This window comes from Carlito syrichta, unplaced genomic scaffold (genome assembly GCF_000164805.1).
Source record: "Carlito syrichta isolate Samal-C Ts95f unplaced genomic scaffold, Tarsius_syrichta-2.0.1 Scaffold302094, whole genome shotgun sequence".
Lineage (NCBI taxonomy): Eukaryota > Metazoa > Chordata > Mammalia > Primates > Tarsiidae > Carlito > Carlito syrichta.
The window spans coordinates 523898-542916 of record NW_007246190.1 but is presented as its reverse complement, the minus strand read 5'-3'; the positions used below and the strand labels follow the sequence as shown (position 1 = coordinate 542916).

General features: G+C 38.4%; 1 protein-coding gene across 1 annotated transcript in view; it reads left to right on the top strand.

Moving 5' to 3' along the window:
- UNC5D (unc-5 netrin receptor D) overlaps positions 1-19019 on the top strand; it is a 240857-nt gene that overhangs the window by 31149 nt on the left and 190689 nt on the right. The window contains exon 3 of the mRNA XM_021711370.1: positions 14308-14411. Within this exon, the coding sequence (XP_021567045.1) occupies positions 14308-14411 (104 nt within the window). The remainder of the gene's footprint in view (positions 1-14307; positions 14412-19019) is intronic.

Genomic DNA, 19019 nt, shown 5'->3' with positions numbered 1-19019 from the left:
GTCTCGCTGCCCAGGCGGGTCTCGAACCCGCGGGTTCAGGCAATCCACTCACCTCAGCCTCCCAAAGACAGGGGATTACAGGCTGAGCCACCGAGCCCGGCTTTTGTGTGCTATTGAAGTGACTCCTAACCCCCCTACTGCACATGGTACTCACGTGGGGAACTATTAAAAGTAGTGGGATTCTCCCCGGGGTGGTGGGTATACCTCTTCAAAAAGGGTACCTGTATAATGAATATTTATATACTTAACCCTGAATTGTACCCCACACCATTTTTTTTTTTTTTGAGTTGAAATCTCACTCTGTCACCCAGGTTGGAGTGCAGTGGCATGCTCATGACCACCCCAGTGTTGATCTGGTGGGCTCCGGCGATCCTTCCACCTCAGCCTTCCAAGAAGCTAAAACTACAGCATGCGCTACCATGCCTGGCTAATTTTTTGGTTTAATGTAGAGACGAGGTTTCACCAAGTTGCCCAGGCTGGTCTCAAATCCGCAGGCTCAGGCAATCCACCCGCCTCAGTCTCCTATTGTGCTGGGATTACAGCCTGAACCACCAAGCCTGGCCTGTACCCCACATCTTTAAAATTAAAAAAGAAAAAAAATTAAGATACTGGGCTTCATTCGTGATCATTGAAGTTACAATTGCTGGGAGGAGGACGCTGGAATGCTTTTGTGATTTTACTGTCTTCTGGTTTTCCTCCTTCGCACTGATCACACTTAAGTTACCTGTGCAGATTCCTTCTCTTCCCACCTCTAAATATTGTAAAATTCTACATCTCAATCTTAAAACCTCTTCCTTTCTTAATCCACATTCTCTCCCTCAGTGAAATCTTCCATTCTATGGCTTTCTGCACTGTCTATATACTGATTACACTCAGCCTTAACATTGTTCCTTGTCTTTCAGCTTTTGTATCCACTGCCTGCCTGACACATGCACTTGGATATCTAGCAGACATCTCAAACTTGATGTGTCCCAAGAAAAACTCTCTTGGTTTTCTCCCCATCAGCATTGTAGCAGGGGAGGGGGGTGGGGAAAGTGGGCATGGTTAATGGGTACAAAAATAATAGATAGAATGAATAAGATCTGGTATTTGATAACACAACAGGGTGACTATCGTCAACAGTAATTTATCATATGTTTTGAAATAACTAAAAGAATGGAATTGGAAAGTCCTAGCAGAAAGAAATGATACCCAGGGGTCATCTTGGATTTTTCCCTTTCCTTCAGTCATATTCTCCTCCCCACCAGCAAGTCCAGTCACCTCTGCCTTATAATTGTATATCCTGAATCTGACCTCCCCACCTGGTACCAGCAAGCATTATTTCTCTACTGTGATCATCTCTCTGCTGCTTCTACTCCTGTTGCCTTAAAAATCCATTCTCCACTCAGCAGCCAGAATGATGATTCTTTTTTAAAAATGCAAACCAAATAGTGCTGTTCCCGTAACTGGCCTTCTCCCAATGACTTTCCAAATGCCCAATTTTTAGCCCCATAGGAATTAACCTCCAAACTCTCTTCCTCTCCCCTCACCACCATGTTTCCATCATGTTTGCAACCACAGTGACTTCTTGTCTTCCTCAAATACCTATAATTGTTCCTATTTCGAAACCTTTTATCACTCTTTTTACATGAAAAGCATCCCCTAGACCAAGTGGTTGACTCTGTCTTGTCATGTAGTTTTATCTGCATTTTTTATCAGGTCTTCTTATAAGATTTAATATAAAATAGGGATTTTTGCAACCAAAATGGTGAACAATTTCAGGCCATAATTATTCCTTAGATCCTTCCTGTTCTGGCAAGTTTGGCTTGAGATAAAGCACAGTGTGGTTTCCTTCTTTCTATTTAGTTGCTCTATGAGGTCTAGTGGGATGCAGGAGGTGCTAAACATTTGGTGGCACATTTCAATGTTTACATGCTCATGACACTAACCACATCTTGTCCCCATTGACCTTCCTGGCCTCAGGGAGACATGGGAGTAAGAAAGAACCACAAAAACTAATAATGCAGTTAAAATATATTTCTTCTTGTTGCTGGATTGGCTTTTTCTTTTTGACTCTTTTCTTTGCTTTTTTTTCTTTCATCCCTCTCCAGGACTGGTACTGAATTATAATGAGGTGGTGAGTAGTGGAAGTTTAAGGTTATATTTAGGTCATTTCTTTTTAAACTCATTGCTAGTTCACATCCCTCCAATTTCCTGTGGAGGGCTTGGAGGGCATTCAGAAAAGTCAGAGATGATTCTTCATGTCTATGCTGTTTTTAAAACTGTCCCATCAACTGTAGAGTTCGTTTGCATTCAAGTGCCCATCAGGACGCTGAACTGCAAAGGAACTCTATTGCTGCTTGTAGGAGATGTGGGAATTGAACAATAGCAGAATAGTGAATCCTGACACTAGAAAAATGAATGGTGTAGTCTGGACATGGTGGTGCATGCCTGTAATCCCAGCACTCTGGGAGGCCGAGATGGGAGGATCACATGATACCAGGAATTTGAGAACAGCCTGGGCAACATAGCAAGACCCTATCTCTACAATTTTTTTTAATTAGCTGGATGTGATGGTGCATGGCTGTAATCCTAGCTACTTAAGAGGCTGAGGTAAGAGGATCACTTAAGGCCAGGAGCCTAAGGTTACACTGAGCTAAGACTGCATTCTAGCCTGAGTGACAGAGTGAAACCCCATCTTTAAAATAAAAGAAAGATGAGCCTTTTAATATATTGCTTGGGAACTGAGCTGCCTAGTGCAGTCAGTGCTTTTTGGCATTGCACTTTTTGCTTCTGGTTTTGTTTTTCCATCAAAAGCACTTTGATTCAGTGGCTAGTCCTACATTCACCTAGGACTCGATTTTCCCATTAACACAGCAAGTAGACAATAGTACTCTCAAATGTACACAATGTAGAACTTGCAGAGATTTTTGTCCCTATAGCTTTTGGTGGAATATAATGTAAAAGATACGAAATGTGCATTATCAGTTGTGTTTTCATTTGATTTAATACCTTAAAAACAAAGGAGCAGAGAATTTCTGTATTTTCAATTAATGACTTTTCCTGTTGAAGATTGTTAAGATCTATTTAGGGCAAGCTTCAGCTGTTCTTTATGTATTGACACAGCCAAGTCAATACAGTCAATACGCTGTAAGTGCCTTCTGTGGGACTTGGAGACAAAGCAAACCTCAGAACTCCTTCTGCAGGCATGATTTCCCTCTGTAGGGTTCTCACCCATCATTCCTTTCCTGAGTGAGGTGGTGCTGAGAGGCTTCATAGGCACGGGTGGTCATATTGTATACTACAAGGAGCCATGGTCATATCCATGGGATCAAGAATGTGGCCCTTGCCAGGTTAGTGGCATCAGTTGCTTCAGTATGAGAGACTCACATGAAAGTGATTAAAGACATTATGGTGTTGTAGATTCTCGCTTCTCTGAGCATAACATGATCTGAAAAGAGAAGCAGCAGTTGGTATTCGCAACCAAAGGTGACAGGGAAAAAAGAGAAGCAGGCAGCAGTGGCCCTGAGGTGCTGGAAGCCATGAGTGAGTATGAGCAATGGAGAAGCTGAAACCATTGAGACAGCAAAGTGAGGGACTTGGTTTGGAGGAGTGGAAGTAACAGAGGTCTTTTGTGTGCTGAGAGGACCAAGAAATAACACAGTGATGAGAATTACACTAGATCTCTTGATCCCCTTTTTTGGCTACCATCTCTTTAAGACATGGTTGTATTATGATCCTTATTCTTTCATTGAAGCCTGGTCTTGTGGTCTTTCTTGGTTTCCAACCAGTCCTAGATTCATCGTTAGAATTTTTGTCTCCCTAATTTTCAATAAGTCCTCAATGTCTTGAGGGAATCTGAATGAATATTTTTTGTCGTAATAAAACAGGCTGAACACAATGGAACTTATTGAGTTGAGGGTAGCACAATAGAGAACAGGTTAAATTAGTTCTCAAAGCATTGTAGAGACAACCATAGTGCTCCCTTGACAACACCACTGTTACCCGACAAGCTAACACTACTTATGTACATGAGATGAGACACGTTGCTAGTTATAAAATATTGATAATAGCCATTTACTAACAGAAGGATCACATAGCACACAATATCTCACCACAGCCTCATAGTTATCTTATTATCATGGAAGCAGCTTTGAAAAGCCTCAGTATGACAGGACCCTGGCATCAATCACACCCTTTACTGTTCCAATGAGCAGAGAGTCTGCTCAGTACCTGGTACCAAGGAAGGAAAGAGCATAGAGAGTCCCAGGACAATTCAGCTATGACCAAAGGTGGCCCTTCTTCACTTTTGCTGCAAGATTTACTCAGCAGAAGATATGGTTGCAATAGTCAGGGATTTTAGGAAGATGCCATCCATATATGACCCTGAAAGATAGGAATCTGTGTGTGAAGTTGTTGTTTCGTGCCAGTTGTCACTCAAGGAAACATAGCTGAAATCAGAACTGGAAGATCTAACATAAAGATATAAATTGGGGCCAGGCACAGTGTCTCACGCCTGTCATCCCAGCACTTTGGGAGGCCAAGGTGGGAGGATTGCTTGAGACTAGGAGTTTGAGATCAGCCTGGGCAGCATAGCGAGAACCAGTCTCTGCAGAATAAAAATGGAGCCAGGCGTGGTGATAGCATGCCTGTAGTCCTAGCTACATGGGAGGTTGACACAGGAGGATCATTTGAGCCCAGGAGTTTGAGGCTGTAGTGAGCTGTGATCGTGTCACTGTACTCCATCCAGGGTGACAGAGTGAGACCCTGTCTCAAAAACAAAACAGAAACAACACAAAAACAAACAAACATGAAATGAAAGGAGCAGCCTGATATCAATATGCATTCATCAGCCAAGAAATGTACAGAATCCATAAATCTAAGCAAGACAGAGTGTTTAAGGCAGGCCAGTAAGAGAAGCACACATAATGCGCCAAATACAAGAGAGTATCTCAATAAGGAGAGAATTGACCTGACAAGAAGCCTTTTATATGCTTTCCCTTGGGAACTGGAGCCTGTAGCTGACTTCTCAGGCCATAACCGTTTAGAGTTGGAGGAGTGAGGCATAACCAAATGTACGCACCAGGCCTTGACTTCCATTTGGCTGGTGTGCATCTGTTCTGCATGTGAACTAGCCCTTTTATTACACCAAGTGATCTGTATTTGGCTAAGATACGAATTCTTTTTATGTATGACAAATATGGTTTGTTGTTCCTTTAGAAAAATATGGGTGGGAGAGGGTCAAAGCTGATTTGAATACCAGTGTAGTTGGACAACTAATGGGACATTGTGCCATCCTCCTGCAATCTTAACAAATGGCTTTGACTATGACTATTTAAAAAATGACTACGATTTTTCACTGGCTGATTTGGTTTGAATGAGTAAATTATTTTTATTTCATTGCATTAACTGCCAGAACATTGAATGAGCCGATAACTCCCTGGTGTTGCTGAGCTGCAAAGAACTATTATTCGGAATTGAATTTTTATTGATTTTCTTGTGCTACAATGACTTTTCTAACATAGTAGCATGAAAGGAAAATGAGAAAAAGGCCAAACAGGGCATAGGGTGAGGACCGGGAGACTGCTGCATCCCAGGCCCAGCCCCAGATGTACTACTTCTTGGCAGGTTCTGCTGACTCTGGGTGGTCCTGTTGCTGATTATACAAGTTACAGGTGAGCCAAGTACCTGGCTTCATCACCTCTCCTGCCTCTTCCCTTCTGCCGTCTTTGATTCTAGTCATTGTAGACCTTGTTGGCATTCTGCTGCGGAGCTGACCAGGGTGACGGGGTGAAGAAGAAACAGAACTATCATTCACACACGCAATGTGTGTGTAAAGACGACAGTGAATATGTGTTACTTTAACATCATTGTAGTGTCTATTGCATTTATCTACTCAGGTTTTTGATTCTCCTACCATCTTAAGTACTGGAGGCTTAGTTACAGGTTATTTCATAATAATCATTCAGATGAATTGAAATGGGAGCTCATATTTGTCCATTCATTCAATGAATATTTAAGTTAGTACTTTCCAGGTCCCAGAGATATGGCAATAAACAAAATCAATGGAAAGTTTTGCTGTCATGTGCAGATTCCCATGACTAAAACAAAATTAGAGATGAGTATTTTAAAATTCACAATTCATTAAAGTTTGAAGGATATAATCCTCGTTTCCTTCTTTGATAGACATCGTAGGAGTGAAACTTGGTACAATAAAATGAAACAAAATGTACTTCTCTCTCTGGCTTCTGATTCAGTTTGGTCTAGTACAGAAATGCTTGACAACTCATAGAAAAGATGAATCTTTTGGGGGGCATTATTTTTGGTGGTTATAAAAGTAATCCATATTCATTACAGAAATTTTGGAAAATGCAGAAACAGATCAAGGAGATAATTAATATACCCATAATCATCCAGTGGCAAATCTTTGAAATGTTTAGTAATTTATTTTACAGTTTTTCTTATAACTATAATGACATATATACTAATCCCACACCAGTTGCTATTTTCAGATAATAAGGTTTTATATTTTTAAACCACATCTTAAAATCTTCAATTTTTCTGCATATGTATGCAATTTGGTTCAGTTCCCTTATACAGAATAATGTGACAATTACTGTTTGTCTTCTTCCCGTAGACCATGTGTGCATGATTATGAGTGAGATCAGAGGGTGGAAATCTATTTATGCTCTATCCTCTCAGTATATATGAATAGAAGACAAGTCTAATAAAAGAATGTCCTTATGTGATATGATAACTTATGAAAGAGGGGTAGTTAGACAAGCATTTTGCAGAGATTTGCAAGAAAAAAATGAGAGAGCATATGTGTGTGTGTGTGTGTGTGTGTGTGTGTGTGTGTGTGTGTGTGTGTAAAAAGGGGAGGACATGAGGGTTATGCTTTAAGCCAGTAGAAGCTGGTTTGAAACAATAAATGAGGACTGAAATGTATTAGGTACCCCTGTAAGATTCTCTGCCTGAGCTTAGATTTAACTCTCTGAGAAACTTTCCTGGGATGACTAGATTTAGATGGGTCCCACTGTGCTAGAGTTATATTGTACTTCCTACTTCCCTATTTCACCACTCATCCATAATATACCTCCTAATTTCTTGTTTAATGTCTTTTCTTCTTGCTAGAGAATATGCTATGTGAAGGTCAGGATGGTCTTGTGTCATAATCAGTAATGTCCCCCCTGCCTGGCACAATATCTGGTCCATGAGCAGCAACAGGAGTGAGTGGAGGATGCTGTTTTACATTTACTAAACACCTGAAGACAAATTGAGAACAAGTTTTCTACCAAAACGAGTTCTTTTTTTTTTTTTTTTTTTCGAGTTGGAGTCTCACTCTGTTGCCCAGGCTGGAGTGCAGTGGCACGCTCATGGCCACCGCAACCTCATCCTGCTACGCTCAGGCAATCCTTTTGTGTCAGCCTTCCAAGTGACTGAAACTACAGGTGCATGCTATCACGCCCAGCTACCAAAACAAATTCTTAATGTAGGCATACCTACTTCTATTTGGAAGTAGATGTATTTTATAACAATATAATTACTACATTTGGGAGAGAATGGTTTTTACCTATTAGAAACACAAGTATGAAAAATAGAGATTATTCATTCCACACTACTTTATTTAGCAGTTTATTTGAACATTTACCTACAAGCTCATGGTTTTACTGTCTGCATAGTATTTCACTGAATGTACCAAAAATATTAACCATTCCTAGATTATAAAATATTTAGGTTGCTAATAAGTGTTTAGCATTATAAATGATAATTTGAATATTACTGTACATACATTTTTTCTGTGTAGCTCTCTAATCATTTTCTTAGAAAACTTTGGCAGTATAATTATTTAATCATGTGAATGAGCTTTTTAAATAGTAGCTTTATTGAAATATAATTTACATGCCACACAATTCATCTATTTAGAGGGTACAATTCAGTAGCTTTCAGTCTATTCTCAGGGTTATGTAGCCATCACCAGAGTCAGAATATTTTAATCACACCCAAAAATTCCCACAAAGAGCTTTTATGTTAGCAGTCTCCTCCCTACTCCTCCTCAACTGCAACCCTACGCAGCCACTAATTTGTTTTCTGGCTATATGTGTTTACTTATTCTGAATGTTTTGTATCAATGACATACACCATGCGCTCTTCTGTGAATGGCTTCTTTCACTTAGCACAGGGTTTTTAAGATCCATCCATGTTGTGGCATGTATCAATACTTCATTCCTTTTTTATTACAAACAAGATTCCATGAATATAGCACATATTATTTATCCATTCATCAGACAATGCCTATACAAATGAACTTTTAAAGTAATTTTGGTACACATTACAATTTGCTCTTCACATATACCGGTTTTTACTACTTTACTTCCAGCAGTGTTTAAGTCTATTGTGTTCTCCGTACTCTTTGTAGCTCTGGAAATTATCACTAAAAACAAAAACAGCAACAACAAAACACTAAGCCTATTTGGAAGAGAAAAGAAATATTGATGGTTTTAAAATTGATATTTCTTGAATAAAAAGTGATATTGGCTGAAAGGATAAACGGAGGCAAGGTGGACTGGTGCTGTTGGAATAACACAAGATTGTAACAAAGAAGGAAGCAGAAGGAAGTAAAGTTTATTGTTCACCTTTCACAGATGGGCTGAAAGTTGGATATATTTAAGGTCTTTTAGACAAGGGGGTCCTGGGCCTGGAGGAATTTTGGCCCAGGAATGTCCCGGGCTGGATTCTTTGTTGTCAATAGCAGTCACATAAGTATTGCATCTTGATATTGCCAGGGACTGGTATCTTGTGACCTGGTATGGTAGACTGGAAGTTGTCAAGGTTGGGTGATATACAGATGCCTCCCGGTGGTAGATTGGAAATCATCATGGATGGTTGATAGCAATGTATTGATATTAATGCCTGGAAGAAAGATTATTAGGAGGACAAGACATGCTTAAGGGAGTTTGAGTAATCACTGAATTTTAAGACCTGACCCTGGGAAACTGGTCCTGGGAACCAGTTTCTGGAAAGGTGATTAATGGTTGTAGGTTAAGAGGGACATGCAGGCCGTGCGAACTGCTTAGCAAAGTATGTTGGGGATAAAGCTTAAGTGAAAATGGTTGCGCTAGGGCAGAATGGTTGCACTAAAGCTAAGTCTATGCTAAGAGTCTCAGGGTCCCTCCTTTCATTGGCCCTTTAGATACTTTTATTAACCATTTGTGTCTCTTCTTTCATAAATCATTTCATGTCCCTTTGTCATTTTAATTGAGTGCATTGTTCTCATTTTGTTTAGTAAAGGTTCTTTATATATTAAGGTTGATAACCTTCTGCACATAATATTGCTTTTAATGTTTTAGATAAAAATAATTTTTAATTTTGACAAAATACTATATACCAATGATTTCTCTAAGGGGTCTTTAATTTTAGGTTTAGAAAGGTCTTCCCCCTCCTAAGATTCAATAAATATTTTATTTTATTACTGCTGAAACTTCATGTAAAAAATATTTCTTATTAATTTGGGATTTATTTTGGTGTAAAATGAAACATCAATCCAATTCTATTTTTTTCTGCAAAAGGGCAATCATCTTAATACCTCTTCCCACTAAATTTATGTATCGTTTTTATCATATACTAAATTATTCTTTTTATTTGAGTGTCTCTGAAAAATGTTGTAGCTTATAATTAATTTGTGCCTGATTTATGACAAAACCACCCATTTTAATCATCCTGGCTTTATAATGGGATCCAGTAATATATGACCTTTAAGAATGAAGCCTTTTATGTACCTGGACTCTTAAAAGAACATTACATATATTAGCATTTAGTCCTCCCTAAAACTATATGCAAAAGGAATTTTAATATTACAAGTGAGGAAACTGAGGCAAAGACAGATTAATTATTGAGTTAAATTGCTAGTAAGTGGCATTTCCAGAATTCAAAGAGACACACCAACCTTCACCTTCCTCACCAGTGTGCACAACTGCCTGGGGGAGGTTTAGAACCTATGACCCAGCAGTTTAAGTCCAGGGCTGCATCTTTATGATATATTATGTATTTCTTTTCCCATATTTTTTGGATGTTTACATGAATTTTTAAATTTTACTTTATAATATAAAATGATGTTAAAACAAAAGGTACTTAGGTTTAAAAGTTTTAAGTGGTCTTATTCCCTATTGCCAGTTTTTTTTTAACTACAACATTCAAATACCCAATTCATTACTTTGAGTTGTTTTCCATTAGTTAATTTTAAAAGATAATATTTTCAGGAAGGGTATGTGACTGATTACAATCTCTTGACCCTATCATGTCTGAGTCTATATTGTTGCTAGTTCGCTCATGAGTAATAACTTGTCTGGAAATGGAAAATTAGCACCCGTGCTTTTATTTTTTTTTAAGTCAAACCAAAAGAAAGAATTTGATTAATTGTACTCTAGTACACGATAATATAGGAAAAAGTTTGAGGCATAGCATGATTTTTTGTTACATTATTAATTACTTTTTTATGTACTTTCCACATAAATGCTTATAAAATTATTTTTAAATTTTCATAATTTTTTTAAATTCACACTTTCAACTTGGAAATAGCTAGAGTTTTTGTTTTTGTTTTTTCTTTTTAAATCTACTTTGAGTACTACTTGTATCCAATGAATCTTTTGCAAATTCTGCTCTTTTTTTTAAACTCAGAGAATTATTTAGTTGATTTTTGTTTTATTTCAGCTTGTTCTGTACTTTTAAAAGTACTGTTGTAATTTATATTGTATTTCTCTATCTCCACATTATCTTTGTCATTTATTTCACCCCTTTTTCTAATAATCTCATTATCCACTTTATCACTTTCCTCTTATCTATCTATTCAACCTGTATTTATTAAGGACCTGCTCTGTATCCGATATTACAATAGGCACTGGAAGTACAGTTATGAACATCTTAGACATAGAGCTTGCCTTCATAGAGCTAATGATCGAATGAGGAAAACATCCTGAACAAGTAACAATAAGAGTTCTATTGGAGTACTTTTCCTACACTGGACCATGCTGGTTGCCAACACAATGATCTCCCATGTCTCAACCCACAGGCCTACCTATAATTTGTGCGGTTGGGGCTGGGGTTCCTTTGCCAGATCCTGGGTCCCCATAAGGCACCTACTGTTCCCCCTTTGTTAAGTCCTTCAATTCCTTGGGCTACTATTTTCTGTTAAACCAACTGGTGTATTTTCTGTTTTCCTGACTGGATTTCATAGATAGGATTTCACTGGTTTCACTAGTTTTTTGCCTCAATATGCTGTTTACTGTTTCCATATGTATATTTCTAATTCAGCAGTTATGAGTATTTTTTTCCCTTCATAGTGGCAGTTTCTTGATCTCAGATGTTATCCTATTTATAACTCTCCACTCTAGAGTCTTAGTTGCTATTTCCTTTTGACTTTACAGAACTAAAATTAGAAATTATCTTTTTTAAAAAAGCCTCTTCTTTCTTATCTCTATAGAGGAAAAAATCTATTTTCAGTTCTGTGGTTTGTTTGCTCATTTTGTAGTATAATTCTTTTTATATGGCTGAGGATATTTTTCTTACTATTAGAAGTTGGATTAGTTCCTGTCTCAATCTTGAAACTAACATAGGTGATTGGTGTTCAACTTGCCCATTCAGAAACTACTTAGGTTGGGTGACCTGTGATAAGAACTGGTAGAGCTGGGAACATTTACCTCTGTGTCTAAGAAGTTAATTTCCATAATTTCTAGTATATTCAGAAGCTTAGTAGAATATGTTGATATGTTTGCCCTCCTTAAAAGTCAGTGTCCTGGCACCAGTATCAGCTATAGGCAGGATTCAGTGATACTTTGACTTCTTACTTGAGGTAATGTCTGGTCCCTGGTCAACTGCCTGTTACCACTGTTGGATCCGGATATGTGACATCCCAGGTGCTCCCTATTCCTTCCCCCAATAGCCTCTAATCTCCAGTCTTTTTATTTCCATGTTGGGGAGTGAAATGTGCTTCTTATTGGGACTCTTCCACTGATTTTAAATATCATTTGGGAAGAGTATCAGGGTGGGTTAGACTTGTCTTTAATTTTATCCTATAGGAGTGAGATCTACTAGAAATTTCCCAAAGTTTCTCGTTCACAGGTAATACATTTTTCTAGGCCCCAGGAATTAACAGGGTTTTACATATATATGTCTATAGCATATGTGTATATAAGTACATACATGTCCACACACACACATTTATTTATATATTTATATTTACCTATTCTACTCAGAGGCTGGGAATGGGGAGGAAAAATGACTTCACTCCAGTTGTCTTGTCTCCTGCTAATACAGTTAATGTAGTAAAGTGTGGAGGTAACCATAAACTAGGTATTTGTTACCTTTTCCATTGCTATTGAGCAAAAACAGGAAATAGAAGATAGAATTCCACTATTGTTCTTCTATACTTGATCTGGTTAAATGTAGATTTTTTGGTGTTGTCAGAACTGCAGTCACCATTTAGCTACAGTGAGTGAGACTTCCTTTGGAAAACAAATCAATCAAGGAAAGGAAAAAAAAAAAGGCAAACATTCCTAACAAAATAAGCCACAAAAAACACAGTTCCTTTCATTAGCAAACTGATACCTTATGTTGGAGTTACTCTCTCACTCTGTGATAGATTAATTTTGATATAGTTCTGATGAATAACCGAGTTGTTCGGAGAAGATTTTTGACCCGATGATCCTTTGTAGGACAGCAGAGTAGATGTTTGAACGAGTTGTGAGGAAACATAAGATTTTTTTCATTCTGGGTTTACTCAGAACCTTCAGTCACAGTTTTGTTGTCAGTGATGTGACCACCATCACCCTTGGAGTCAGAAGTCCTGAATCGGATGGGCGGTGGCAATTAACAGATAGAAGGAAGCTGGGTTTACAACTCGGGGGACAGCAGAGGAATTAGAGAATGAATCTTGCCACCTGCCTGCAGGTCCTGTCTTTTTAAGATCCTTCACCTCATATATACTCATGAAGACCTCCGGATATATAGCACTGCTACTAACAAAAGCTACTGGTTGCCTCTGGGAGGGAAAGCATTAAGAGTCAAATTCAGAGTAAAGTGAATCCTTAGCTTGCTGTGCTTGTTATTCATTGAGTGTTTTTGACTTGCTAAAAGCAAGTTTAATGTATTTATACAATTTATAAAGATGTAACTGATTCTGGAGCTCTGCTCTTTACAGGGAACATATTTCATGTGATTGTAAGCACTGAAGAAAATTAAATCAATAAATTCATGGCCCATAATTTGAGATACTCCATTGGAAGAAAAATACATTGTTAGGGAGGGAGAGAAAACTCTTTTACATCGAGGAAGACTTGTAAACAACCTGTCTTTGCTCTACCATCCTGTGCTTTCGAGTGACAGCAGGAATTAACTTCATGCTACAAGATTATCAAAGTTGTTATGACACCTCCAAAGAATGAAGGCCATCTCCCCACCTTTTTTTTTAATGAAGCATATTCTTCGGAAAGGAATGCAAATGAATCTCTTTCTGTCTTTCTGAACTGTCCATGGGTATCCTTTTCCCCAGAAGGCTTTTCTGGTTAGCAATCTGCCTAGGTATCAGGAAGCTTAGTGCATCATTGGCACGGATGCTCTCTGTGACCACTGGCAAGCCAATTAACCTCTCCCAGTGTCACCCTGCCATGAATAAAAGGTTAATAGTGCAGCTTGTTTGCAAAAGTACCTGGAGCCCTCCATGAAGGGCACTACCCAAATACTCAGCATTGCTGTTTGACTGGAGGGTGTTGCGTTTTTTAATTATATGTTTGGTTGGATAAGCTATAGATTTTGCTGTGGTTGAGTGTCACCCCTTCTCCCTGGCTACAAATAAAAAGACTAATAGGTAATCTCACTCTATTACTGTCTTCTAGAGCTCCCTAGAGGGTTAAGGGAATGGCAGAGGTTACAGATTAATAATGCATTCTTTAGTTAATAAAAAAAAAATCATGTGTATCTCAACTGCATAATAGCTGTAGATGGCAATTTATTAGGCCAAGTATTTCATCAGATGCTTAGCAGATAATGCTGGCATGAAATGATGAGGTGTTCTTTTTTTTCTACTCCCCTAGTTAATTCTTTCATTCTTCACATTATTATAGAACGTCAGGAACTGTTTTGTCAAGGTTATTTCAAATGTGTTTATGCATATTTAGGAAAAATGATTCCCTTATCCTGGAACTTCTGAAACAAGTGACTTATTGGTGTGTATATATGTTGTGACATTAAGCTTGCTATTTTATTGTACTTGGACCAAATGTGAATAACACTGGCCTTGGAGCAAAGTATCATCTATCTCATACTTCTTTGCAGATTTACGGAAAAACTTTGAACAAGATCCACAAGGAAGGGAGGTTCCCATTGAAGGCATGATTGTGCTGCATTGCCGCCCACCGGAGGGAGTCCCTGCAGCTGAGGTAAGATGGGTTCTTGATACCAATCACAGCAGGGAACCAGGCCTGTTCCTAAAAGGCAGCACGAGGTCCTGGGTGGCCATAAGGGGACAAGAAAAGAGCCTGTGTTTGGGGATCATGCTTCCTGGTCCCAGTGGCTAAAGATAATGATGAATCAAAGAAGGGAATAAGCTAGAAAAAGAACTTCCTTGCTAATCAGCATGGGTATAGGATTTGATCTGTTTTCTTGCTTCAGGAGACCTCAGGTCATATGGGTTTCATTCTCTCTGTCCTCAGTAAGGGCACTCCGCTAGGCACATTGGCTTATGGATTATATCTGAGCTTTAACAGGCAAAGTTGCATGAAAAAATGTATAGGGAAGGGGGTCGTCAGTCCCTAGTGCCAAGTTTCACAGTGTTTACTTGTTTGTGGAATAAGCATTCATTCATTGAACGTTTGTTGTGTTTTCGGCACTGTGTTGGCATTAGGTATACAAAACGTGATGAAGCTGCACTTCACAGTGAGGTGTCTAGAATCCAGAGTCACTATTAGAATAAAGTTGTCACTGATAACACACTCTGGTAATAGGGAAGGCTTTCTAAATTTTTTTTTTTTTTTGAGTTGGAGTCTCACTCCGTCACCCAGGCTACAGTGCAGTGGCATGCTCATAGCCACCCCAGTGTAGATCTGTTAGGCTCCGGCTGTCCTTCCGCCTCAGCCTTCCAAGTAACCAGAACTACATGCATGTGCTACCACACCCGGCTAATTTTTCGATTTATTGTAGAGATGAGGTCTCACCATGTTGCCCAGGCTGGTCTCGAACTCTTGGGCTCAGACAATCCTCTCACCTTGGCCTCCCAAAGTGGTGGGATTGCAGACTTGAGCCACCACTAAATATTTTAATTATAATGAAAAGATGGTCTGATGGATTAGTAATATGGTTATTGTTGAAGAAAGAAAAGCACAAGGCATGCTTGATAGAATTATAAATTTATAAAGTTAGGCCTGAGTTTGGCAATAGATGGCCCAGTTTCGGCTCATCTATGGAAAGCTAGGAAACTGGCCTTTAGAGCTATTGTTTATTCACTGAGAAGCAGAGATACAAAAGAAACAAAACCAAAACAAGCATGAGCCTTTGCCTCACACTTTAGTAAATTGGGATTTTATAATTGGAAGGACAAAGAAAGAGAGAAAAGAAAGGAGAATGGAAACACACACACATTACACAGAGACACACAGACACACACACACACTTTCATATTTGGACAGAAAGATCTATTCAAAACTCAAATGGTTCACAAAAATGAAGTAAACGGACTTGAAAATTAAAATGAACTCTCCATGCATGATATGAAATGATTAGAAAGAAAAATGCTTATTTTTAAATTTTTATTTAATGTGGAACAAAAAAATATTGATCTTCTTTTGCCTCCTTCTTGTTTCCTACAAAGAGTGTGCTCTGGTTTCTCAAACAGGAGATTAAGCGTGCAAGGGAACATGTCAAGATGTTGGTCAAAGGGTACAAAACTTCAGCTAGATAGGAGGAATTTGTTCAATGATCCTGTGCTCCTGGGAATCTTAAGTATCAGCAGATCTCTACAGGCACTGCCCATCTCTCCAAAATCCAAATTTGCAAATGTTTTATGCACAAAAACATCTAGGTTCTATTATACCAACTATGTGAAATAGTCTTCTGGTACACCCATGTTTCTGTATAGTTCACTGCTGGCAACTTCAGCAGCAGGAGAGAGGGGTGAAATAAAAAGAAAGCAGATGTTTTTTATTAGTGATATACCTAGCATACTCTACATGTCTAGTAATAAATTTTTACAAATAGAAGAAAACTTAGATATTTGCCTTAGATATTGCAACCTTTGTATTTTAGAGATAGGAAAACTGATGATGAAGATCAATGATGTACCTAAGATCTTATAGCCATTTAAGGGTTCTGTTCAGATTCTTCCAGAGGTACTTCAAAATGCTCAGGGTAAAAGTCTATATTATTTTAGTGCTTTACAATATCCAACATAATCTGGCCTGCTGTAACCTCACCTTCTGCTGTTCTGCACCTTAGCCTGCCACAGCTACCCTGGCCTCCTCACTGTCTCTCAGATATGCCAGTCATGCCCCTACCTCAGGGCCTTTGCACAGGCTAGCCTGTCTGCTAGAATGCTCTTCTCCAGCTATTACAATCTTTGTCCCTTCTTCCTTCAGGTCTTGCTCAGATATCACTGCTCAGTGAGACCTGCTCTGGATACTCTGTTGAGAATGTTACTTCTCTACTCCACACGTTTTTCCTACTTTATATTTTCTTTTTATCTCTTTTACAATCAAACGGTATTTATTTTGCTTATTTTCTGTCTGCCCCAGACAGAAAATAAGGAATTTTTGTTTCCTTTTTTTTTTTTTTACTGTCTTATCCCCAGAACATAACATAGTACTTCTTATACTATTATCAGAAACATCACAAGTGTTGGCAAGGGTGTGAAAAAAAAAAGCAAATCCTTGTACATTGTTGGTGGGAATTAGGAAGTTAATATAGCCATTATAGAAAACAGCATGGAGGTCCTTTAAAACATTAAAATAGAACTAAAATATGATCAAACAATCCCATTACTGGTTATATATCTAGTGGAAATGAAATCAATATTCCAAAGAGATGTCTGCACTCCTATGTTTATTGCAGCATTATTCGCAATAGCTAAGATATTGCATCAACCTAAGTATTCTAAGATGGATGAGTGTGTAAAGAAATTGTGGCATATATTCATAATGAAATACTATTCAGTCTTTAAAAAGGAAATCTTATCATTTGCAACAACATGGATGAACCAGGAAGACATTATGTAAAGTGAAATAAGCCAGGCACAGAAAGGCAAACATCACATGACTTTACTTATGGCGGGGGTAACCCCAGAATGTATTTATAAAAACAAATTGTGTATTTATTCTTACCTGTTTAAACTTTAGTCACCTTCAAAATACTCTCCTTTTGATGCAATACACCTATCGAGATGCTTTTTCCACTGCTCAAACAGTTTTGGACTTGTCAGTTTGAATGTCTTTTAGTGCTTCTGCTGTTTTTTGTTTCACTTCTTCCACATCAGCAAAATGTTTTTTTTTTTTTGAGGACTTTTTTCATCCAGGGAAACAAACAAACAAACAAACAAAAAGTCTCTTGGGGTGAGATTGGGTGAATGGAAAGGTTGGGGTATGGGTATCATGCTATTTTTGGTGAAAAAAAAAAATCGAACACTCAGCATTATGTGGACAGGTGTGCTTGTAAATCATCATCATGAAATGGGCAAATGTGTTGAAAGACTCTTCAAAAAACAGTCACTGAAGCAAAACACAGCCTCTCAGAACAATGCTAGCTGGCACATTGATGCCCATGGGTTCCTAGAACACTCACCTAGTGGCAGAAGCCTATACGACACTTTAAGGGACCTGCCTTTCAAAAGATAATTATGTTTTTTGGGGGGCGGGTACCCCTTCATGTATGGAGAATCTAAAAAAGTTGAAATCATAGAAGTAGAATAGAATTGTGGTTACCAAGAATTGGATGAAGAGGAGGTTAGGGAGTTGTTGGTCAAAGGGTACAAAACTTCAGCTAGATAGGAGGAATTTGTTCAATGATCTGTTGCATAACATGGTGACTATAGGTAATAACAATGTATTCTTGAAAATTGCTATGAGAGTGAGTAGATTTATATTTTTCAACTTTAAAAATAAATTAATTAAACAAAACCATGCTTCTCATCTCTAGGTGTGAAATCTAAATGAGAACTAGTTTTCTGCCTTTTGAGGTTATACCAGGACTAGCCCCAAACAAAATATGAAATCCATTAGACTTTTGTTTTTGTCTCTCTTTATGGGATACTCACAAGTGAGGGAAACATTCCCTACCTTCTTTTTGGAGACATAAATTTTAAAAAAGGAAAGAACAAAAGAGAAAAGAATAAAGGATGTGCAATCTATAAGGTAACAGCCAAAAGCAAAAATATACTTTGGTCCGTAAATGTGTACATGAGCATACACACACCCACACTTCCACCCATGCACATTGAAGCATCTTACGAGAGATTGCAGGGAATTTATGAATTACAAGGACTTGGAGGCCGTGGTTTATAGAGGGATGTCCTATGGGAGAAAGGGCCAACTTCTAGGAAGTTAGTAGCATCCTCATCCATGTAGTTATTTGTAGAGGCTGAGCTTGGGTTGAAACTTGGATGCAGCTTCTTGTACTTTCTGCCATCTTCCTTGCCCCAGCATCCTGTTCATGAAGGCAAATGTGCTCTGCCAATTGACTTCATCATACTCTTTCTTCACTTGCTTCTGATGGTGGTGCTTTTCAGTTGTAACCATAAGAAAAGAGCAGGATATGAAGAATTTTTGGTAGCAGCACAATCCAATGTCAGTGACAATGTATTTGGGAGAGTTGTTGAGCAACAAAGGACAGAACACAATATAGACATTCCAGAAGGTAAATTTTCTTTTCTGGTACCTACCCTACTGGCATATTTCCAAGTTGCAGGCAATTCACTTCCTTTATTAGTTTCCTGGGGTTGCTGTGACAAATTACCACAAACTATGAGGCTTAAAACAACTGGAATGCATTCCCCTCCAGTTCTG